This window comes from Solea senegalensis, linkage group LG3 (genome assembly GCF_019176455.1).
Source record: "Solea senegalensis isolate Sse05_10M linkage group LG3, IFAPA_SoseM_1, whole genome shotgun sequence".
NCBI lineage: Eukaryota > Metazoa > Chordata > Actinopteri > Pleuronectiformes > Soleidae > Solea > Solea senegalensis.
The window spans coordinates 27223885-27249060 of record NC_058023.1 but is presented as its reverse complement, the minus strand read 5'-3'; the positions used below and the strand labels follow the sequence as shown (position 1 = coordinate 27249060).

General features: G+C 45.0%; 1 protein-coding gene across 12 annotated transcripts in view; it reads right to left on the bottom strand.

Annotated features, from left to right (window-relative positions):
• foxp2 (forkhead box P2) overlaps positions 1 to 25176 on the bottom strand; it is a 94907-nt gene that overhangs the window by 24681 nt on the left and 45050 nt on the right. For all 12 annotated transcript variants that reach the window (XM_044021052.1, XM_044021053.1, XM_044021041.1 and 9 more), the window contains 3 exons: positions 11804 to 11893; positions 2623 to 2760; positions 1287 to 1376 (listed from right to left, as the gene is read on the bottom strand). In XM_044021052.1, coding sequence (XP_043876987.1) covers positions 1287 to 1376; positions 2623 to 2742 — 210 coding nt within the window. In that variant the 5' untranslated portion in view covers positions 2743 to 2760; positions 11804 to 11893. The remainder of the gene's footprint in view (positions 1 to 1286; positions 1377 to 2622; positions 2761 to 11803; positions 11894 to 25176) is intronic.

Below are 25176 nucleotides of genomic sequence, written 5' to 3'. Positions count from 1 at the left end.
AGAGCTCAGTCACTGCAGCAACAACAAGTCAGAGAGGGAGCAGGTTTTTTTTGGGGGGTGGGCACAAAAGCTTTGGCTCCGAGCTGTGAAACACTTTAAACTGTAAAACAGAAAAAAAAAACAGGCAATAATTGGCTTCATGATGGATGTGTATGGTTAAAGGCTTAACTGTATTTCTGATGGTTTTTCAATTTCCCTCTCCTCTCCATATACATGTGTACTGTATGTGCACACAGCATGACGTGCACACATGTTTCCGTATGTTTATAACATGGTAGATCTGTGGGAGGAGGAGGAGGAGGAGGAGGAGGCAAAACTTGTGATGCACTCACTGGAAAACAGGCTGCATAATGGAGTGATGGAGGGAGGCAGTTTGCCCTCCCTACGCCTCCATCCTGCCTCGAGAGAAATAAGGGAGCAATTTCTATTCCATATTTGTTGGCGGGGGCCCCTGAAAAACTCGATTCACAAATCCAAACAGAAACAAAGCCGCCGGGAGGTCAGCTGCGGCTTCCTGGAGGGGCAGCATAATAGGCTGCTTCAGGAGACACTGAGAGGTGCAACACATCGGGAAAGAAGAAAGGACAGACTCATGTTTATGTGATACCTGGTTTTTTTTGTTGTTTTTTTCTTTCAAAGATCAATTTAGTGTTGTGAGGATGTGCCTCTCGACTGGTTCTCGGGGTTCAGCGCCAGCGCGGTTACGTGAACGTGGCTACGGTTGTCGCGCTCGGCTTCTCCTCTCTTGATAGCCAGAGAGAACGGGACGGAGCCGTGTCCGTCCGCCGTCTGCCTGTCACCGTGATTTATGAAGTGTCGTATACATATGTGTTTGTGTGTATTTGCATGTCCACAGAAGCACTTCATTAACGGGCCGGACCTAAAGACGTCCGTCCCCGGTCTCCATTCAATAAATCAGCGCGGGCCTGGGTGCATGCATGCATATGTATGGTGTTTTGTGTTCAGCACTTGGAACACTTCATTAATGGAGTCATTTCCACGTACAGCTGGAAAATATAGCGATATCAATTCATTTAAAAGGCGCAGCGTGTAACATTTAGGAGGGTCTATTAAATGAAAATGTAATATAACACCCATAATTAAGTTCCACAGCACTTGAGAGGAGGCATCCATCTGTCTTGAGTCACCACTAGATGTCACTCATTCTCACACAATGGTCCTTTCGTTTTAAAACAAAGAGTTTGTTATCGAAGTTCTTGGATAACAAAGTCCAACTCTCTCCACCTCCTCTGTGTTATATATTTGCGTACGTGGCACAAACCTACCTCTTTAGCCTGTTTGCCGGGGTGTTGCTGCTGCAGAAGTTGCAGATGAAGCTGCTCCTGCTGTTTCTTATAAAACTCCTGCAGGTGTTGCTGTAGAAAGATTAAGGTACACAGGTATAAAATAAGACTGGGGAAAAAAACACACACGTTTATCCCTGCGCCGATCATTAAAGTTGTTTTGAACGTGACCGTATATAACTCGATAGTATTTATAGGCTAAGTTTCTTGATATGTTGTTCGTATCTCTGACTTGAGGTCAGTTTGGGAATGTATTTCATTCTTATAATTGATTCACATGCAGAAGCGTTTAAAGCACAGATGTGCTTTCAATTAATTTTCTATTAATCTTATTTATACCGATTCAACTCCAGCTGTACTTCACATGTTGGTTATGAAAAAACATTATAAATAAGAAGTTCTACTGCATCTGGCATTTGTATCTCTGTCGTCTTTCGAAGTCTTTTTCATGTCGACCTTTGATCGTCTCACAGTTCTTCGGGTAGTAAACAATTCATCATGTTTACTACACATTTGACGACCAGAGTTCCCTGTGCTCTTTTGGAGTCGCTAAAGCAAACCGAGTAAGACCCTCTGAGGAACAGGTTAACGACACTGGACTGATTCTTTTAACACACACACACACACACACACATGCCGTAATAGTTATTTAAAAAGACGGTTTTATTTCATGTCAACTGCATGTGGCAGAGGGAGAAGTCCACGAAGCAGGCCACTGGAGTACACAGGCCACAAATCTACTGTAGATTTAATTAAAAAGGACTTTATATGATCATAAGGATCTTGCTCCATATGAATACATTTTGTTTGGCTGAGGCTGTCTGCATTTTTAAAACCATAAAAGCATTTGGCAAAAAGTGAGAGCGAAAGGAACGGCGTCTTACTGAGAACAAGTCGGGACACTCTTAATGGAGAGGAATAATTGGATGACTGACACTCTTAATTAAACAATTCTCTTTCCCTTAATCAAATCTATGAATGAGAAGTGTATTTCAACTCTGACACGAGTCTGCGCCGAGTGTGTGCTTTCTCAAGCTGACTTCAGATATTACATCATCCATCACCCATCATTCCGCTGCCAGTGCTCAAGCCCGACTGTGCCCTACTCAATCAGTCCCTGATGGACGCTTGTCAGGGAATCAAACCCGGGGACACACTAGAGACAGTTAATTAGAGGTGACACGTACAAGTGTGTCAATTGCTGATTCTTTTTTGGTAAAGCATGTCAAGGACACCGGGCTGTGGTGAGTTGGCATAAGCGACTGGTGGCTGGTGATGCGCCGGCACAGTGGTGACTCAGACGCACGTGTGCATGTACCTGCTGAAGCATCACGGCCTGCTGCTGCTGAAGCAGGGCCTGGAGCTGCTGGGGGGAGAGCACCTGCTGCTGAAGGATCTGCTGCATCTGTTGCGGCGTGATCACCTGGGGACTCATCATGGCCACCGACACTGGAACCTGGACAGGGTGGATGAGAAAAAAGTGGTGGTTTGTAAGACGAGAGAAAAAAAAACGAGGCGATGCGGCGGATGGGATTGGGCACAACGGGGGAGGTAGGAGAAATTAATAACAGCACATGTGTAAAAATGGATGGAGAGATGAGTAGAAAAAAGAGAGAAAGAAATATAGAACATCAGAGATGGGTGTCAGGGCTACTGGCATGCATCTACTGGGAGTTGTTGACTGAGAAGGAGGGAGAGCAGGACTCCCATAGCGGTGACTCTTGGCAGCCTAGAGGAGATGCTGAAGGACAGGTGGGTGCTGTGCCTTTGTGTTGCTCGTCTTATTTTCCTGCCTCCACCCCGCTGGGAAAAGTCAGGGATTTAAATAGACGTAGACCTTAATTAGCAGGACCCTTGAACTTCTCCCCTTCAGAATGCCTATCAGTGCTGCTGTTGTAAAGCGATGTGGCAATGCGCGACTCAAAAGTTGATTAAAACTACGCTGAAGTAGTGGACACCTGGTAGGCACAATCAGCGTGATGCAGTGGCTCACGAGCTGGAGGTTAGGGGGTTCACGTTAAGCGAACCCGGGCTGGAAATATTCATGTTTTCTGGTTGTGTAGTGTGTAGTGTGGTTTTTCCCTCTGAAGGGGATAAGTTTGTCAAGTTTTAGAGTCATACATTCAAATGCATAGATGTTTCCTGCTCTTTGTTGGGTAGTCATTTTTAAAAACACGAGCTGTCAAACTGCAGGAGGAGAACAGCAGCACCAAAACAAAACCTCCGATACTTCCACCAGATTGTTCTCAGACGGCAGCAAAGCGTCTTCTGAGAAATCAGATCAATAAAGAGGGATGCGTCTCGCTTCCGTCTTTGATTGTGTGCACACATTTTAACAGGGGAGCGTGCGATGACGTGAGCCGTGTTGCACCGTTTCAGATCCTTTTGAATTGTGTTTACCTCCAAGTTAGAGAGAATAAAGTCAAGAGGATTTACAAAATACAACGATTCTCCTTTGACTGACAGAAGACCCGCGCACACGTATGCGCTTTATTCTCCGCTCCAAAGTGACAAAATCCACATGCTCCTTTCTCCACGTGACCTTTAAAGTGCAACGGTATCAACTCTGAAGCTAAATAGTGGAATGTTTTCCAGCAAAACAACACGCGCGTGTATCATATTTAGGGCTGCGGTCTCCGTCTTGTCAACACATATTTTTGACAGACAGTCTTGATGCGGCTATAACACAATTAAAATGTCAACATGTAGCAACACCTTCACTGACACTAATTGCTACAGTGTTTGGCACAGAGCTGCCATGACAGTAACTAGCCTATATGGTGTGTCAAGGGGCCAATAAGACATCCCTGTCCTCATCGCCAGCTAATCAAGCTGCCTTGATTACTTTTCATGCATGTCCCCTTCTCCCTTCCTCCCTCTCTCTCTCTCTCTCTCGCTCTCTCTCTCTGTCAGGCCTTGACACGTCCTTGTTTAGCTTTCCTCTCCTCAACACCTTCCCCCAGCCCAGGTCCACCACCCCACCTCCTCTCCACGCCCCCCCCTCTTTGATTAGCTGAGACATTTGCATGGTCACTACACATTTTTCATTTTAGAAGTCATTATGCATTAGTGGCTCCTGATCGCCCGCCTTGACTAATCCTGATGAACTGAAAATCACAGCTGAAGGTCAACTTCCAGCCGGCCCTGCTGCACATTCATATTCATATTCAAACAAATCCTGCCTCTATTGTTCATTAGGGTCTTAGAGAGAAGGGACTCCATCTAAGGTGGACAAGCAGGAGGAGGAGGAGGAGGAGGATGTTGTGGTGGTACATCTTCTTTCTTCTCCTCAACATGGGAGCGTACAGAAAAAAAGGGGGAAAAAAAAAGAAAGAAAGAAAGTGCATTCACAATAAGCAAGGTGGCGAACAAAAGCCGTCAAAAGTTGCAAATTAAACAGTCTGTGTGTAATTATGCAAATGCTGTGCTTACACCTTCAATGTTATTAACCCTTGAAGCTACATTCGCTAGGTAAGTAATTACCCCTGCAGTCACTCCCGGTTTTGTGTTGGATGCCATGACAATGGGACGAGTGCAGCTGAGAAACAACATGAGAGATGCACTCATTAAGACCATTAATTGGATGCCGGCTCAAAGATGTTTTGGTTCACAAAGGAGATGTGGGCCTATACGTGCGGGATTAAACACAAATGTATGCGCACCCATGTATTATTTCTCTTCCACGGGAGAGTGGTGAAATAAAAGCACCTCACCGATATAGGTGTGAATTTAATAACGCAGAATCGACAACAATGCTGGATGAAACGGAACAAGGGCGGACGCAAATATCAACAGCAATCGGCTATACGTCATGGAATAGGCAAGTTCCTCTTTCACCTTGATTGGCTTTTTCAGAAATGTAATGGGTGATAATAATCTTCATTTCAGTGACTGCTCCAAACAAAAAAGAAGGGAAGGAAAAGGCATGGGGAAGAAAACGAGGGGGGAAAAGGCACTAGCCCACGTCCATTGTGAAGTGCAGCATAATGCTAATTCCAGCATTTAACTGCATGCTTTTCTGCTTGACGTATCAGAGGCTCCAAGATGAAAGCAGATAAGTAATTGCTCTCCTGGTTCTTATTCTTCACTGACAACCCATAAATTTAATTTTACACACACGTTCATTTACATTTTCGAGTATATGACATGATAATTGCAGGAATATAACACCTCCATTCTGCGGGAAACGGCATGAGGGCTTGATTGACGGGAGCGGTGAATTGAAAGGAACAGGAGGCTGAATTGCCTCTCCCAGAAATGATTTTGCCACGAAGGGATAAAATTAATGAGCATTTACTCGATGATGGCAGTGGCATAAACATCCACACACTGTGAATAGACTCTCTTTCATAGAAGAGGAGCCATGATATCCTATTGGGGTATGCCTGTGTTTCTCTGTAATTCAAAAGGATACATTTCCAGTAGTGGCACATACACACATACACACACACACACACACACACACACACAAAAATATTAATGGGGTTGATTAAATAGTTTAACATTAATTGCAGCTGAGGTGGTCACTGGGGACCGTCATCATTGAAAAGGTGCTTCCTTTCTCCAAATGAGCTTTGGACAGTCATTTGAATGTCCCTCCTTCCTGCTTGTTTTTGAATTATGAACACTATCTGACCGTCCCCTATTTGTTTATGTGCCTTTCGTAAAGTTAACACTGAGCTGTATTGACATGAACTTTAAAGCCAGGTGGTCTGCCCTCTTAAGTTGGAAAGCAAAACAAAGGACCTTTAAATTAGCTCCTGATGTGAAAACATTGGCGCGGGGCCCGCACCACAACAAGGAGATCATTACGCCACCCCTATCACGCTGGCAGCCCCGTAACCAGCCTCTCCAACTGCCTCACAAAAGGTCAAGTTCTTCTGCAGAGACCCGGTATCTCTTCCAGGCAAAGCCGGTGCCTAAGACCCTTGTTATTTTTGATTTAACAGTGCATTCTGTCATTACATGCAAAACACCACATCTCTTCCTGACTACCACAACTGCCTGCCTCTAACTGGCCTGGCTAATGGCCAAATGCAAGTCAAGCAATTATACCCACTCCACACAGTGGCGTTTTATCTTTCTAGCACTGTATCGCTGAGGTTTTTTTTTTTCTAATGTAAACTCGGAATACCAAAAGCGGGAGATAAGTGGCGCGTCAGAGTTCAAACTCAAACGATCAATGGTGGGCCGAGAGAAATTCCCGTTATTCAATTTCTCAGCAATGGGAACCGTGTGTCGCCCATAAACATCGCGGGGGGGGCAGCGAATGCGGCGCTTATCAATGACAAAGGTTATTCTTGTCGCACTGGACAGGAACTGAGACCCGGCGAAGATAAATGCAATGAAAAATGGGAAGAGTCCTAGTTGGTAATTACTGTGGATCCTTGTCAGGGAGCGTCACCGCTAATTAAGCCACTAGCTTCATTTTACACTTAGGAGAAGAGAGAAATCATGAAAGATGGGTGAAACGCCGCCGCCGCCGCCGCCGCCCTCTAGTTCCTCGTTTCATCTCGATCTCTGGAGCAGCTCAGGAGACGCAGGCCCCAAACTCAACACTCCTTGTGGTTAATGGACTTCTGACCTCTCATTTACAGAACTAAGCCAATTAACACCAAATGTAACCACAAGATTGATAGCTGGGATTCTCCACTTGAGGACCACCAAGGCTTACGGGCACAGTTGGCCGGATAGAAGACTCACTCCGAAGATGAATAGTGTGTTGTGCGCAAAGGAAGCGCATGTGTTTACATGCATGGAAATCACAGAGGCATACATGTGAGCCGCACTCACTCAAATGCATGTCGTGTTTTCAGCTTAGGGAGATCAATACTCAAGATTGTCAGGACTGAAGCTAAGCAGATTACTAAATGTTTTCCTAAATCAATTTCCATAGCACTGTGGAAGCAGTGCGCGGGAAGTGCAATTTATCATAACATAAAGAGCCATCATGTAAAAGCCTCTAATAAAAAGCCCCGAAGAGATTGAGAGGGGCTTAGCACAATTTCCATATTGATTTATCTCTACATGCAGATAGTCATTGATTACACCCCCACAAACATTGTGTACAACAGTGTGGCGGTGTGGCATCGCTTGTACACATTGTTTGTGTCATTATCAGTCCAAATTGTCACACTTTTATCATGGCACTGGCAACACTCACTCCCGACTAATGCCTTCCCCCCCCGCGGGTGTTTGAATTCCAAGACGAGCGGAGGGGGGGAGAGAGAAAGAGAGAGAATTAGAAAAGAAAGTTCAGAGAGCAAAGAGTGCTGAAATAGAAAGAAAGTGAGAGCGAGAGAGCACAAGTAGCAGAGGTAGTGGATTGTGGGGGGGCATTTCCCTCTGATGTTGCAGGTAATATGGCCTCCACTGGATCAGCCTCTTCATCAGTGACACACAGTAAATTACAAGTGCTTCAAGCAGCTCAGTGAATTATAGTTCATCACTTGGAAAGGCTTTCCCGCTCACCACCGGGGCCCGGGCGTATCAGATCTGCCAGTTAGGATCCAATTAACACCCTGGCCAGAATCATCAGATTGCATGTGTAAGGGCTGGTATAACTCGTTTATTGCACCCATGTATCTTCTGTCACAAGGTAAATTTGTTGCTGCTACATCAAAGGTCTGAGCTACTTTTTTTTTTTTTATATCCATGCCTCCCACCCCCCTCACTTTCTCTTGATCCCCCAAACTCAGCTACCTTGCCTTGGGGTTGCATTTCAACTTCTTTTGCATCACAATGATGAACCTGCGCTGTCCTCGCAATTTAGCAATCTTGTCCTGTAGGTGTTGTAAACGCAGGGAAAACGAGAGGTAGGGAGGGAGATGGGGAATGAAAAAAAAAAAAAATCTTGTTTTCTGGTAACAAAAGCAGTAACCAAGGGTGTTTGACTTAAAATGTGCTGACAATTTTTTTCTCTTTCTCTTTTAGAGTCAACAGAAGTTTTCCTCATGAATAACATATATATCCCCTCTCTTTCCCCTCCCTTCACTGTGATAATTTTTCTCTATTTTCAGATGCAACCAGAGGGGATGCAAGGGAGAGATATATTCGAAAATGTAAATGTGAGCTGCCATCCTTTAGCCATGCAAGTTGGGAGTCAGCTAAGCCACATTGAAGCCTAGCGTTGCAGCCCTTTTCCTCAGTATCTGTGTGTGTGTGTGTGTGTGTGTTCCCAATAAGCAGATGAGAGCTGCTATCGAGATAATATTGGCTCACTGAGGAGACGCGCGGCCCTGACCTTTAAAAGTGTGACACTTCCTTGGACGAGCCCAGTGCCCGCGGCCAAAGTGACGCGGTCTGAGCATGAGGCTGTCGAATTTACTAGAGAACGAGAGTGAATCACTTCACATCCACAAACCAACATTGAACCACGACATGTTTTCCATGCACACTTTGACTGGAGTGTTGCACCAAAATTGGACGGAGGTCATCATCAGTCTTGTAGCGAGAGCGGCAACCTTGTCCGAGAGCTCTGTTCCGGCCATGTAGTGTAGTGACGGATGTCGTTGAGTGTCTGTGATTAGCTGCCACTCACGCTGCCGCTGAGAAAGCCGAACATTTCTCCATTTCTGCCAGCAAAAAGGGACTGTTCGCTGCTCCATTCAAGTTTTCAAGGTTGTCATGGCCTGAAATCTAAAAGTTGTTGTGTCATAGTGTTAGAATGAAGAGATCTTTACATCATGAGCTGTTCTGCGTTGCTCTACTTAAAGTCCAGCTCTTCCTCTTCGGGTGGCGGTCCATAAAGTCACCAACTTGCACAACTTCTGGAAGTAACTTCAAGCGCGCGTGCAAGCGAGCCTCTGTTTCTGCTCGAGCGCAGGCTGCATTATGCACGTGTGTGAGCGCGCGACAGAAACAACTGTCAGATTCATAGGCCTCTGTAATCCTCTCCGCCTCTCCTTGTCCGCGTTTCTTTATTTGTATTCTAAATGTCAGTGTATAAATGCCTTTCAGAGGACAGATATTGCCACAGAGAAGAGAAAAGTGAGGGGAGAGAGAGGAGCGGAGAGGGTGTTGTGTGCCTTGGGAGAGCCGTGTAAGCAGCATGGCAGAGGCAGGGGGATTTACAGGGAGAAATAGGTGTTTATTGAGTGCTCCCGTGGGCTTACTGTGTAATAATAGACCTGTCACATTACGCAAATGTGGAGAAGCAGCTTGTGTGTGCGCGCGTGTGTTTGTATGTGTGTTTGTACGCATGTGGATGCCATAGCTGCCTGCCTCTGCATCATCAGCTCCTGAGAAGCGGCATTGAGCGAGCAGATAGAATTAGTCAAGCGAGAGCCTTTAGCTGCTAATACGCGTAATTAAAACTGCAAGCTGGGGCACTTAGATGCTTGTGTACTAAATAATTTACATGCCATGATCTATGGATCATTTCCTGCTCTTAAATACCAAAGACGGGAGAACAAGGGGGGAAAAAAAAGAAGACCAGCAGAGGATTTATGAGCATCGCCGCCATAAGCAGGATGTCATGATGATATTAATCCTTCTCCCACTTTCTGCTGCGATATCATACATGGGGATCAATCCCTGCGATTGCTCCAGTGGAAACACTGTCGCTTGATTGCCACTGTCTCTTATCAAGCCACACAGCTAATAAAATATTGCACTTTACCACTCCTCGTGGCCTCGTAATCCAGGTAAATAATGCAGATTAACTGGTGTAACTGGTCCCTCAAGACAAGCACAAAATACAGTACTGACAAGAACAATAAAAACAGCTCAAATATAATTTCTACCGCTTTAAATGGGATATCTGCACGATTGAATATGGCAGCGAAAATGTCATTTGAAATGAATGGATTCAAAATTGTGGCACGCGGCAATAGCAGAAGCCAGATCTTGAACCACAATGCACCAAAAGCCCACGTAGCCGCTGGTGTTTATCTCTGCGGCGTCAGTGACGTCTCACATGGTATGAAGCCCTGCACGGTAACTTTTTTGGAGCGCAGAGATGAACTGATGTTATAAAGGATGTTAATAAAGGCTGGATCCACAGACGGATTAGTTGGGGAGCTGAGGACAGGCCCGTGCGCGGGGGCCTACGAGCCGCACACCGATTCATATTGCCAACGCGGGGCCCGGGATGGGAGTAAGCAAATGTAAATATTCAATATTTACCATGTGCTGGTTTTATTAGAGGCAGGGGTTTGGACATGGGCTGACGGTTATCATGCACCCACGCCGCTCTCATTCAATATTGTTCTTTCTGCTACGTATGTATTGTACGCGGCGACTACGCAGGCATTTGTAGATCGGGATCCTATTTGTTTAAATCCATTTACTTCTGGCCACATAGGCCATGAGTGTTTGTTTAATTCACAATTCTTTTTTTCCTCCCCCCACAGCCTTTGGAAATACAGTATATTGATAATTTGCTGTTGTGTGTGAATAAAACAATACTATTAATGCTCTCGATGAGGCGCAATTATTGGAACGCAAGAGCCAGTCGGAGTCTTTGCCAACCTTATCTGCTCGCCAGTGTGTAATTAGGTACACAGGGGTGTGACTCCAATTGAAGGCGTCGCCATTGTTAGACTGTGAAAATATCATCGGGGTGAGGTTAACGCCAATTTCCCTGTCATTAATGAAATGCACGGCGCTTCTAATGAGGTGAACCACTGCTCCTTGATATTACTTATTAGCCGAGTGGAGGGCACAGACTCCCACACTTTCATTTCCAAACGGGGGTAAAAAAAATAAATATAAAAAGAAAGCGACTTATAATAAAAACACGGAGCGCATGTCAAGGGCCCTTACGTAATTTGAGACTTTATGGAGCAGGATGAAGGAAAAAAAAAAAACTTGCTGGTGTGAAAAAAAACACAAACGCTGGGAAAAGAAGAGGATTCAGGGCAATGTGTTAATGTGCATATATGTGTGAGTGTGTAGTCGGCGTGCGAGTGTGTGTGTGTGTGTGTGTGCATATGTAAACAAGTGTGACCTTTTCGAAAATCACTGACAACAGAAACAGACGGCTCTATGAATCAATACGCTAAATTAGTGTTGAAGAGTGGAATTGACAGGCAGATAAAATTAGCTGTGAGCCACCGGTGAGGCTGACATGTCTTCTCAAATAATATCTAACCTCTGGACACTTCATGTCAACAACACTATGGATCTAGTTAGGAAAGCATATGGATCAGATATGTCCTCCAACCCGATAACCTTTGGATAGAGTTGAAGTTTTTAAATTATCGACCAGTTTAAATGGATCAAGTGCCTTAAAGCGCTGCGTGTACATTCAGACAGGAACACACAAGCTTGCAGAGGAAGCTAAAATCTTTCTGGTTTGTCTTTATTGTGTTTTCCCCGTGTCTGTGTGACACTTAACTTCCTGGGGGACTGGCTTGTCCAGCTTTAGGATTCCAACGACAGGTTTTCGAGGATTGCGTTGGCAAGTCAAACACACTTGTGGAGCAGAGGAAATCTTCTTTTCACAGGAGCATGTATTATGGATGGACTTAAGAGATTAGACGGGGAAGCTGCTTTACCTGCAGTGGACGCTGCTTGTCCTGGCTCTTTGGAGATTTCAGGCCACTGCCTGGCTGCTGCAAGAGTAATTGCCTCGCTGCTTGTATGGCCTGAGAAGAAAAGAACACATAACAAAAAGGCTGTGTGAAAAAAAAGCAGCAGAAAGATGGGGAGGAGTAAAAGAGACACTGGAAAATAAACTCGAGATTGCGCTTTAGATTAGATTTCCTCAAAGTGACAGCAGCGATAACTCGTGTCCATGTCAAATATCGCCCGCTGCTTTTGTCTTTTTGGTCAAAACGACATCAGAGATGTGTTTTGGTGCTCGGATAAACAGAGATTGTCCGGAAAAACCCAGAAGAAGAGAGCGAAGGGGGGGGGGTTTGCGAGCGTCAGTAGAATTGACCTGTCTAGTGTGTGCTCAACTGAAATACCCACTTCTCTTTGCAAATGACTGCCACATTTGCATATTCATAATATGAATTTGAAGTAGAGGCAGTGCCACGTGAAGTGTCTCTGGGAGCTGTAATTAAAGTTGACAAAAAATCAACATCAGATTACATTTAGAGGGAATTAACCGGCAGCGCAGGTTTTTACACTATTTATTAAGGGTGCTTACGAGCAAAGGACGCCTGATAGATGGAGAGAACTATCAGTCGATAGATAAAGAGAGAGATATCGTTCCCTGCCTGAAAACTCACAGCCGTTTACACACACGGCGGAATGTGGAATTAGAAAAATCACATTTGTTAATTGTAGAAATTGTCATCAGATCCTGTTTGACGGCTGTGCCAGATATCAAGACGATTAGAATCACAGGGGCTGAGATGTGGCGACTTATTTCTCCAGGGTTTGATGGGATTACAGATCTGCTCCTTGCCCGGCTGTGTGTGTGTGTGTGTGTACTGAATGTGTGTGATGAGCGAGCTCTAGCTTCACAGGTACGATGGCAGCTGGGCTAGCAGCTTCACTCTGATTCTTCAAGAGCAGGCGGATAAAAGAGGCCGGTAGAAAAAGAACATTGTGCACAGCTGCTACTACTGCTCCTGCTCCGCACTCTCATATACCTGGTATTCTAAAGGCTCACGAGCATCAAGTGGGAGGAACGGGGGAGACGGGGGTATCTGCGTGCACACTCACACATACAACAACACAACAACTTCACAGATTTTTTTTTTTGATGAAGAAAGAAGGGGACAAGGAGGTGGAGAAGTAAGGAAGAAACGAAACTCAGATGGCGAGTGACACTTCCTGAAGAATCAGGGGTGCTCATTTTATTTTCTGGTGCTTGCCAGTATCCATGACAACAGCTGCCTTGACAGGGCGTGCATATGGCGCAGCTCTGCCAGCTGGTGGGAACAATGTTTGAACTAGTACATTGAGATCCTGAGCAAACAGGAGGAGAAGACAGGGGAGAGAGAGAGAGAGGGAGAGGGAGAGGAGGAAGAAGGAAAAAAGTTGCCACATCTTAACCCCTCAGGGAACGAAGCCACCCCCTGATCAATTATGAAAAGACAGAGATGCGGGATGGGGGGGGGTGGGTGCATGGAGAGGTGGTGAATCTGTCTGTCTGGCTGCTCAGGAGGAGCCAGACTTTCTGAAGTAAAGAAAACAAACATTACACTGGAACTGGGTCCTAACTGCATTGATCTGTCTCCTTGGTAAAAGGAGACCGAGTCGCCACAGGTTTATATGTGTGTAAATGTGTGTGTGTGGACAGTGACATCTGTAAGTTGAGCCGTGGCCTTCTTTCCCCCTGGAAACAAACACACTCACACACACACACACACACACGCAAAAAGTTGCTTATAGCACATACAACACTACTGCTCAAAAGTAAGAGATAAAAAATAATGTCATTCTTTGTTCTACGTGCAAGCCATTGGTTGTGCTGTGTCTTTGTTGTTTATGTTCTACCAACTGCAAAACAAATGTCCCGTCGTGTTACTATAACGCTCCGAACTGGACAGAACCGGAGTTCCCAAAGACGGAGCTTTTAACCATACACAAAAGACAAAACAGGTTCCTTGTTCCCGAGCACCTTAGTAATTAAAACAAGACCAACTTATCTAGGCACAATTGGTGAATCAGAGTAATTATAAGGCTTATTGAGTCCTGCAGCTGCCTGGAGGAAAAGTTTATTCACATGTGAATCAATAATGACTCACTGCGCTCGAGTTAAAGTCAAAAGAGATGCTCGACGTATTACACGCAGTCAAAAGTACAAATAAGGTTCGTTTTTTTTTATCTGCACGGCCAATAAACACAGTAAACACAGAAGAAGTGAAGGTGATTCAGAGGGTGAAGCTGGGCGATCAACGACACTGGGTTATTAAAAAGAAGTCTGCACAGAGCGCTTAGAGACACTTCTCCAAACATAACAGAGACCTTATTAATGACGGCCCAAATGTTTTTTTCAGAGTGGTTTGCCAACTGTCTGTCACCTCTTCAGTGGAAGTGGGGTGAGCCATTTCTTTCCTATATTTAAGGTAAGAACAAAAAAACAACTCCTGTCCCCTCACTTTCACTGGCTTGAGAGTATTCAGCCATTACAGTAAAAAGCACCAATTTGTGCCACCCACTCCTCACTCTACATAGACGGCAAGCCGGAGCCCATCACCGTGCACAAAGAAAGCACCGAATGCCAAGAAAAGTCATCAAAAGTTTGCTGAAGAGCAGCCGGAGCAGACGAAAACACAGACGGAGAGAAGTGCAGAAGCGCCGTCTATTTAACCTGGGTTTCTATGCACGGAAAAATGACATCCTCAGTCTATTAATGCACACATTGTATAAACAGCACAATGTGACACATTCTTCAGAATGAGAGAGCCGACTGGACAGAAAGGGGAGAGTGTGAGAGAGTGAGAGAGGGAGAGAGGGAGGGAGTAAGAGAAAAATATCCCGCTATATAAATAACAAGGCACTCAGAGGCATATTTGATGTTGATATCCATCACTGAGGTTGGGAAGGAGGAAGAAAATAAGATGAGGGAAAATAACACACAAAGCGGCGAAGACCGCGACACGGGGATCCTTATGAAAATAAGATTCAGCCCAAATGGATCTGCCGTAATTGGTTTCAGATACTGAGGTCAGGAGAAAGGCGATACAGGCAACTATTATGCTGAAACTGACTAAGAAACAAGAATGTTTACACAGGCATTCCTCTGCCACATTAATAGGCATGGAGAGGGCGAAAAAGGAGGGAGTGATGGAGAGGGGATGCAAGAGGAAAAAAGTCCATTCACCCCCCCCCATTCTCTGCTCTCCCATGTCCCAGTGTTTTGAGTCTATACAAAACAGGGTAATAAGGAACACACATCACAATGCACCTTTGTAAGGAGCATGCAAAGATCTTAAACAAGCATGAAATACATTAGCGAACCCTGCAATACCGGGCCAAACCATAACAAATCTCCAGATTGCTTATTGTGTGTAATGGAGGTGGAGTGCCAGCTCGAAAATAAGCCATCCACGAAGAATGTCACTCTTTGAAATCCACCAGGAGACGCACAGCCATGACATCGGAATTGGATGTATTTGTGGCGACCGTGACAATGTGTTTGGACAGTGCAGATCACTCCCTCCCTCGCCCGGGTCACACTGGGAGTTGTCGTTATTAGGGGACAGAGCTGATGTTGTGAATGATGACACAGGTGTGAAATAAGCGGCGGCTCCGGCAGGTAGCGTCTTCGGCGGGATGATCTCATGTTCCAGAAAGTAGCCGTACAAACGGCGTAAGAATTTGTTGATCAATAAGAAATTAGTCAGGCCTGTGTGTGTTTGTGTAGATGTCAAGAACAACTCAAGTCATGCCGACAGCTTTGACAACTCCAACACACACACGAGCACTGCAACACAAGCTTATCCCTCCACCCTCCACAGATAAAGAAGGAGGGGGAAAAGAGGAAGTGTTTAACTGTACAAACAAACAAGGCCGATCAGATGGTTACAGTGGAGATGTACACTGACACCCCATCGTCTTATTTAAGTGGATCAAGGGCAGATGGATGGATGGATGGATGGATGGAAACAGATTTTAAGGGGTTGACTGGAGAGAGGATAGACAAATGAGAAGAGGAAGGGGAGAAGGATAAGCTGTCTCAAACAACGCATGAATGCAGAAGTGGGGTGTGAGTTTGTGAAAACAAACTCAAGAGTGCACGCAGGGAACACGGACAAAAAGGAGCAGAGGCCGCTGCACACATTTCCTGATGTGTGCACATTTTGATTCCATCCAAGTGCAAGTAACCCAGCCAAAGATATGCCTTTCATAAAGGTCAGAACTGGAGCCTCAATAACGGCTGCAGATGCAGTTCCCATACTGGCTCCACAAAGCCACCACAGAGCATAATACACATGTGGATTTAGTCACCTTTGCATGGTTGAGTACTTGAAAAAGGAAATAAAATATAATGACTCCTTGACTGCAGTTGCAGACACATAGGGGAGGAGTGAAAAAAAAAGAAGCTTTTACAACAAGGCAAAAAACTGGATTTCCTTAATATTAAAAAGAAGTGATTTCACAAAGTTGAGGTTAATGTAGAAGTGAATGTTCCATTTCTGAGCCTGTTTTCTTAAAATCAATGGAGGAAGTTGTCATTGGTGGCCCGTTATTTAGTGGCAAGCAGTACATTAAACTACAACCAATGTCCTACAAGAAAATCTATGTAATTTCTCAGATTGGGATATCGCGCGTTTCATAGAGAACAAAATAACTTGCACAAAAGAAAAAAGAGAGAGAGAGAGAAAAAAAGAAGAATTTGGAAAGTATGTGGTCGTAATGAGCATTTGAATGTATGACTCAATAAATCAACAGTCTGCAATGAACAGGGGAGGGGAAAGAAAGGGAGGGGGAGGTCCATGGAGATTCTGCTTGGACTTCAGGACTGAGGTAAAACTATCCAGCAGAACAATGGGCTTCTGTGTCCCACTCTGCTATCTCTATCTGCGTGTTTTCAGCTACTTCAGCTTCTTCTTCTGTCTCTCCGCATACATTTCTACACACACACGCACACACACACACAGTGTTGTGTTGATTTGTTGCATTAGTCTCTTATATTCCAACCTTTCAAATTGATCGCTTGCTCTTCTCACATCCTTCCCACCTTTTTGCTCCACTTGGAATTCAACTGAACTTCTTATTCTCTGCCCCCCTCCCTCCCTCCCTCCCTCCCTCCTGCTCTCCACATGCTCATAACACATTATTCATTTCTTCCTCTCATCTTCCCAGCCCCCAAACACACACATACACACACATCACTCACCCCTTGTTTATTGATTCTCTAGATTAAAAATTCCTGGGGTGGAAGGATTGTAACACACAAGCATCAAATTATTTTGGGGTGTGCTTATTTGCCTTTCCCTTGCATCTATTTGGCCTGTGTCTGTAGACAATTATGCCTACCCAGGCCCAGACTCAGGTGCTAATAATGAAGGACAAATAGAATCATATGTGTAAACTTCCCCCACTGATGAAAATTTATATTAACTTTCTGCCACAGTAAACAGAGCTGCATAGCTACACCCTCCCGGGAGGACTGACGAGATGAATTTGCTCACTCCTACCCCAGGAAGAGATCTTGATGAGTGAGTGGGTTGTAGGAGGGGCTTGGAGGGGGTGGGGGGCGGGCTGTCGAGCTGCATATTGTGTAACCTCGCACTTATTTCCCCCCTAACGAAGACAAAACACGGGTCTGTTTAACCCATCGCAGATAAAGTGTGTGTGTTTACGACGAGCGTACGTACGTGTCTGCTGAGGCCATAACAGCGAGCGCGGCCTGCCGTCGTTTCCCGGCAAATGCTATCACTCGCTAACCAGAATATACTGCGATGTACATGTTCTAGCAGGGGGAGAATTAATGGAAACGTACTGGAATGACATTTGAAACTAGACAGCTCTATTCTGAGCATTTTATTATTTTTTTTATTATCAGGTGTGAAAGTTGGACCACATTCAATTCCTAAATGGTTGTGTTCTTCAGACATTACTTCTCTCCCATTGTCTCGATACATCTCCGTGCTTCATTACTTATGGAATCCAATTTACCCCAACAATACACCTGCTTCCTTTGGTCTGTCTCTGGCTGGTGGCTTTCGCAAGTCTCTACACTGACCTGCGCTGTGTGGCTACGTTCAGATAAGGTGACAGCAGGGCCCATTCAGCGATGCCTTTTATCTACCGCGGGGCCCTGCTCTTAGGGAAGTCCTTTAGAGCGCCTGGCGACTGAGAAACTGCACAATATACTATCACAAAGAGACAGAGAGGAAGAAAAATAGAGACGGACAGAGGGGGAGAGAAGAGACAGGGAAAGGCATTTGTGTGGGTGGAAAAAAAAGAGAGAGAGAGAGAGGTATGTGTTCGTTAAAGATGGACTCTGTGTGTGTTTGTGTGATGGAGAGAGAGAGGTCAAGTGTTCTCTTTGCACCCCACACTCCTAAACTGCAGCCACATAAAAACCACACAAACAGACACTATTCTCTCCGTATAATACACTCGTTCTCTCTGCCCGAGTGCTTGATTTCCTCTTCAGGTGATTATGATCCCTCTCCTTTTTTCGCAGTTCCAGGCGAGTGGAGGTCACACAGCTGGATGAATACCTGACATGAAATGTTGCATCGGAGCCAGCCATAGTTCATTTAGAAAAGACGCTGAGTCCAGTGGAAAAAAAACTGGAATGGTGAAGGAGGAAAAAGTGCTAGTTGCTAAAAACATTTGAATAAATAAACAAGATTGAGATCACCACCTTTGTTAGACAAAATACAACTAAAGTACAACTTGCAAGCTTTTTTTGTTTTCCTTATCAATCTTGTCAGAAGATCAGACGCAGTGAAGTTGTTGGTTTTTTTTTTCCATGGAGCGTGCGTCTATCTTTGTTTGACAGGGCCTTATTAAGAGGCTCCCACTCCAAAAACATAGCCAGGGGCGACTGGTAATCTGACTGTGGCACCAGAGAGCAAGCGGCTGCCGCAGAAGACTCGGTTTTTGTGCAAAATGCCAATATCACTAGATGCGGCTTGAAAAGATCAATGCGGCGGGGTGTCAAAAATGTGCGCACATGTGTACGAGATACGTGCACAAACAATGACACGGCAAATAAGAAAGTCGGGAGCCCTCGTTCTTTATTGCTTTCACGTGTGCACTCCGAGTCTGAACCCATGCAGATGTGACTAAGAGGAACTGTGTGAGTGAACACAAACGCCTTGATGAATTGCACTGGACAACAAATAGACAATACGCTGCCAAGTCCCAAGTAGAGCGTCATGTGCGTAATGTTCCTCTGAGCTGGTGTGTGAGTACAGCGGGTCATTGTGCAGACAGTTCACAGCGAGCATGTGGGTTTGTGTGGATGCATTTCCTGTCTGTCCGGCCTCCTGAGTACCCAGCCTAGTTCCAGTGGGTAGAAAACACACCTCACATGGAGGATCTTCTGTTGTGCACAGCATATGTGAGAGCACATGTGCTGTGTTGGACAATGGGAGGGGCATTTGGTCCACACATTGCATCTCTGTCAATCCCTGTAATAAAAGCCATTCTAGGGACAATGGTGCAAGCGTTGGACAACTGCTAGCAGTACTGTCTGTGGTATTATATCTGTCAACAGCAGAACTGAACGGTACGACTATGGGAATTACACTTTTATATACTTAATGTAAGAAAATGTATTACAATCATAAAGTTTTGATGCCCTTTGGAATCCGTCAACAAACAGAACCTATTTTTTCATCTGGAGACCAAGATATTTGGGTCAGCGAACTCCTGCGGCGCTGCAGAATTTCATCTCAACACAATTTGTCTGTATCTTTCATTCAATTTGCATATTGCACTTTGTAGTTTGTATGGCAATGTTGATGATTCAATTAATTCCGCAGCCCTACTGTCATACATCTTTGTGCCGAATAAAACACACACACACAAAAGAGAGGCTTATGTCGATTAAAAGCCCCACTGTTGTGTGCCTGTGTGTTGACACCAGCAATCCAAGCCTGTATTCCTGTTTAGTGCCTGTGTGTAAGACCTCGTCTTGGGAGCTCTGCGGTTGCAGGTCAATAGCACGAGTGTCTGTCTGTCTCATCCTGCAGATCTGAGGTTAAGTGCTGCATGAGTGAGAGTGTTACTCTGTGCCGGGGCGACGAGAGAGCGTGACCTTGAGTCTTTACCTCACCCGCTGCATGGCGAACACGGACTGTGGCTGACACACACCACACAAAACATTTTCTTTATTTCGACATACATACAACACTATTCTGTTTGTTTTTTTAAGCAGGTGAGAGGAGGGAACTTGATCAGTTCTTTCTTGCCACTATAGGGCAAATAAAGGCAGAAGTTTAGTGGTCATTACGTAGTTTATAAAAGTTTATGTGACTACTCTGTCTTGCCATTAGCCCCGAGTCCCCTCAGTGATGCTGCGCTCCATTTAAAGTGATATATCTTTTAATGAATAGCACACTTCCCCCAAAGATCAACTCAATAAATAGCCACTACATCTGCCTGTGGAAGGGCCATGGATCACGTTCACCTTCACTTTCTCTTTACTTATGTAACACTTATCTTCTCCTCTGCTGCTGCTCCTCCTCCTTCCTCCCTTCCTTCTTCCTGCGTTGTACCTCAGTGGAAGTGTAGTGAATATTCCAATTACAACGATGTGTGTTTGACCTTTAAGTGAGCAGTAGAAGATACAGTTATCTGCCTTCCACTCTGACACCCGGTGTCTATCAATCAGTGCTCCGCCACCAGAACAGAATACTACACTGAGATGTTGTCATGTTTAGCAGGCATTGTGAGTGTGTGTGTGTGAGAATTACCCCAATCACAGAAGGGAACTGGGATAAGGTGGGCAAACACTTGTGTGATAAGAAAGTAAAAAAAAACCCCGATAAGGATGGTTTGTGTGTCACTACATAAACATATACCGCACACACAAACAAGAGCGATATGTTCAACTTTTTTTTTTTTTTTTCCTTTAATCTGCCGCCAGCCTGACTGAACCTGACTTCCATAAACAAAGCCTTTTTTTCTTCCCGCAGCATCCCATATCACGCTTCTGAGAACAAGCAAGCGTGAGCGGGAGTCATACTTCTTTAGTTTCATTCTCATTCGCCGCCTTTTCCAAAGGGCTCATCTACATCTTTCATTGAATCAAGAATGGAAATGCGCAAGAAATGCTTCTTTTTCAATTTCATGCTAAAGTAGCTCAAGTTAGTGGATGTAATTTCTCCTAACAAGAAAATTTATCACTCTGTTGCACACTTAGTTCGGCTATGTGAGAAAAGGGCCTCCTTTCTGCATTTTTTTTGTCTCCCTTTGAGCTTTGATAAATGTGACAAAAGCATGATCACTCCCTTCACAGCACTCCATACAAGGACAGAACAATTACAGTGGTTATTAAAAAAAATAAAACCTCTACTTGAAATGTGCATGAAAGATAAATGACATATCATTTAGGACTGTGGTGAATGTAATATAAAATTAAGACTAAGCAAAGGGAAGGGGGGGGGGTTATTTAACATATGGTGCAGAGACTTCAACTTCTGAGTGGGAAAATTAGGTTAATGTACAGTTTCCACTGATTTGGATGGAGGGGGTTCTCTCCTCACACATTTCAAACTGCTTCCAGGAAATACGTTTTTTCTGGCAATAAACCCACATTCATTTGACGTTTCGAGCAAATTACGATTATCGCGTTCACGCTGAAATGGATGATAAAGTCCAAACAGGTGAGAAGGAATGCGTGGAAAATTGCACGCCTGGAATAATACCACGCATGGTCAAGCCACCTGCCTAATGCATATTTATCTTGTAAACTTCTGATACATGCATATGCAGAAACAATCAAGTCGTCGGGCCTCCGTTGGTAGATTTTTTATTTTTTTTTGCGCCACGGACTCAAGCGTGAAACCAGTATCAGCTTAGTGTCTAGTCAAGCTTGAAGTGCCGTGCCTTGCTCACAAAGCATGTTCTGCATATGCTCACTGGTGTCACTTTTATCAGGGTGGAACAACAAGCAGCTTTCCAGTGCTATCGCTGATCAATTCATGCGAGTTAAGCCCCCCCCCCAGTGAGGGTAAATAAGCAGTGGTTAGGTCCTGATGAGGAATGGCAGGCTGCATGGTAGGCCTGTCTGTATCTCCTGCAATGAATCCCTGACTTCCACCATTAACCTCAGATGAGAGGACGTCTCTTTCTCGGCCCACCCACTCGGAGAACTTCCGGTAGATTTGGATTCATAAACTACCTCCACAGACTTTTACTCTAGCTCACATTAAAAAAAAACAAACATAGCAAATATTATTGTTAAAGTCGTAAATGACAAAGACGTCAGTCCACCTTGGCAGCAGCACATGGATGACTTGACCTTGACTGATACACTGTAAAATCCGGAAGCTTCACTTCTAAAGCCTGCAGTGAAGAGAGCCAAAGCCGGCGCTAAGTGACATGTCAGTCAGTTCGTTTGTTTGGAGCCTTCAATTCCCCATGGCCTGAGCTTATTTACCGCATCTGTATGAAAAGCTGTGAAGAGGAGAGAGGACCGAGAGCCCGGCTGGCTCTATTACATATGTATACGATGTTTGGAGGCTGTGCGCAAAGAGCATCTTCCCTTGCAGCGTGGTAGTGTAACAACTACAAACAACTTGGGAGAAGGATAGAGCCATTTATGTATTCCAAAATGGGTCAGGGATGAAGGTAATCGGAGCAGCCGAGTGTTGACAAATGCAACATAAAAATACGATACCTGGAAGCAGAGACTCTGCGTGCACTTTAGAGACCCAGGGACATTACAGATGCTACTACTTCTTACCAGTCATCTTCTTAACCAGATTTTAAGTCATTTTATTTTAAGTAAGAGAAGGGGAGGGCGGCGGTGTACACACAACAAACCATCGGGCATGCGTTTCAGAGTCTGATTTGTTACTATTCATGACTAAAGCGGAGAGGAACTGTAATACTAGACATGCTTGTTAAATTCACAACACTCCAAAGCTGCCTTCTAGCAAATCCTGTCTTTTGGTTGTCAGCTTAAGACACCCTGGCATTTGCATATGTAGGATTTTTAAGCTCTGTTAAATGGATAGCAGTGTCGTGGCCTATCAAATGACTATAAGCTACTTGCCTTATTTTTTTTATTTCTTTCTTTTTTTGAAAGGGGGAAGGGAGCCATGTGCAGAAAAAGCAGGCAGCAATGCGTTACCGTGCACGCACCAGAAAGCGCCCGAGCACACATGTTTCCTGTTAAACTCCACATTAGGGCAAAAAACAGAACCATTTACATGTATGTATTCAGGCTGTGTGTGTGTGTGTGTGTGTGTGTGTCAGTAACACTCCACCCAGCCATATTAATGACTGGCACTACGTTAAAGCCAACAACGGGGGAGTGGCAACAAACAATGACAGAATGCCTGTTTTCGATTGTGAAGCCACGAAAGATGATACGCCATTCACCACCAAGGCACTTTGCCAATAAATTATTGCGGAGGGTATTGAGCTGAAGCAATTGCTCAAGTCCTTCACAGCATGTGTGAGAGAGTGTGTGTGTGTGTGTGTGTACGCATGCCTGTATATGTGTTTGCGCTTGTGTGAGCGGACTATAGATCCAGTGCCATTTATTTCCCAGAGCTGAAGCGGGGCAGTTAGGGAGGCGTAAAAGGAAATGAGTTGTGAAGTGGCCATTGATCCTGGCCTGCACTAGGTTGGCTGGAGACTGCACGACTATTGGCCACTGTATGGGCTACTGAATGACTGCCTCTTATTTACACTCAGGTGGTTAACCCATGGCCCAGTTTCTTTATCACTGGGCTAATGTGTTTAAAAGAAGCGGCAAAGCAAAAGAGAGAATGAAAAGGCGTACTTTAAGCTGAACGTCAACGGACTTTGCTTTGAATGCATTCACCGTCACCACTAAAATGACGCCCATGCACTTGTCTCAAACGTACGCAGTGTGATCTGTTCTCTACCTGTGTCATCTTCAACTTGTAGCCTCACCACTGCTCGAGCATAAAATACCCATAAGCAGCATCTATTTCCAGCAGGTTTCACGCTATATCTTTCTCATCCTCTCTTCTCGATTCTTCCGTCTCTCTCTCCCCACACTTACTGTCCCCTTTCTCCTCGTCTCTCTTTCAAGCCCCTTGCAGCTTGACATTTCACCATGATCTCGGGGGACTCCTGCGCGAAATGGAGTTACTGGGAGAGCGCCACTGTAAATTCCAGGAGGCCACACGTAATGTGCCTTAAACATAGATGGACAGGCCGGGTTTAAAGGAGCGGAAGAATGCGACGGTGTGAAAAAAAAATATGTGGAACGGCGAGAGACGGAGGGGAAGGACGAGGACGAGGCGGCATCCGGATAGATAATAGAATAATACTGTGTTTTGTCTGGGGAAGAGTGAGCAAACAGTAGCCATGCTGTCATTCACAACCTATATCTTTAGTGTCATCACAGGGGGGGAAACTAGCGGCCTATATGTCACCGGCCTGTATGTACTATTCTGAGGGGACTGTCTGCAGAAAGTCAGGCATGAGGAGATGGCTTTCGCTGCGAGCGAGTCAGACACAAGCATCTTTTCAATGTGTGTGTGGGGTAATTTTTACAAAGACACACTATGCTGCTTCCCTTGTACTTCTCCAGCCTTTAGAGAAAAACCTTATCTTCACACGGATGATGACGGCTCACAAAAGACTCCTTTATAATATTGTTCATATTTCAGGGCAGGTCTTTCTCCTGTCCTGAGAGGTGATTGATGCATCAGGCCAGAGCTAGTGTCTTATTTACACAGTTGAGTGGGGACAATCTCAGGCCTGAAAGATAAACCTAATGAGCTTCTTTGTGTAAGGGTGCAAATGAGGGAAACCGTTCCTACCCTCCCTCCTTCCCTTTTCTATCCAAAGGGACAGTCTGGGTGATTAGGCCTTTAAATTATGCTCAAGGGCAAAGCCCAGATTTGCATCTTTTGTGTGTGTGTGTGTGTGTGTGTGTGGGTGGGTGGGTAGGTGGGGGTGACAGATGCAGGTGAAGGGCAGAAGAGAGAGGGTGATGCTTGAGGCTAGTTTGTGGCAGGTGAGTCAGACAGTATGTACCGAAACAACAAACTCAAGTAGTTGTAAGAGGAAGGTGAGCTCACGTCTGGCAAATGAATGCACACACACACACACACACACATAAAGTAATTTTGTCATTTGTCTGTGGGGTAACTTTCTCCCTAATGACTTTCATTTTGGGGAAAATTTCATTTGCCCCTAAATCCTAAATGTTACCCATCACTTGCTGTCAGATTTCTCATCCCTCCTCTTTCCTCCAGCTAAACAGCTAGGAAGGCAGGTTAATTGCTGTCACTCTCAAGTTGGACCACTGCCACGCTCTCGTGTTGCAACGGGGGTAGCCGAGAAGAAAGATGGC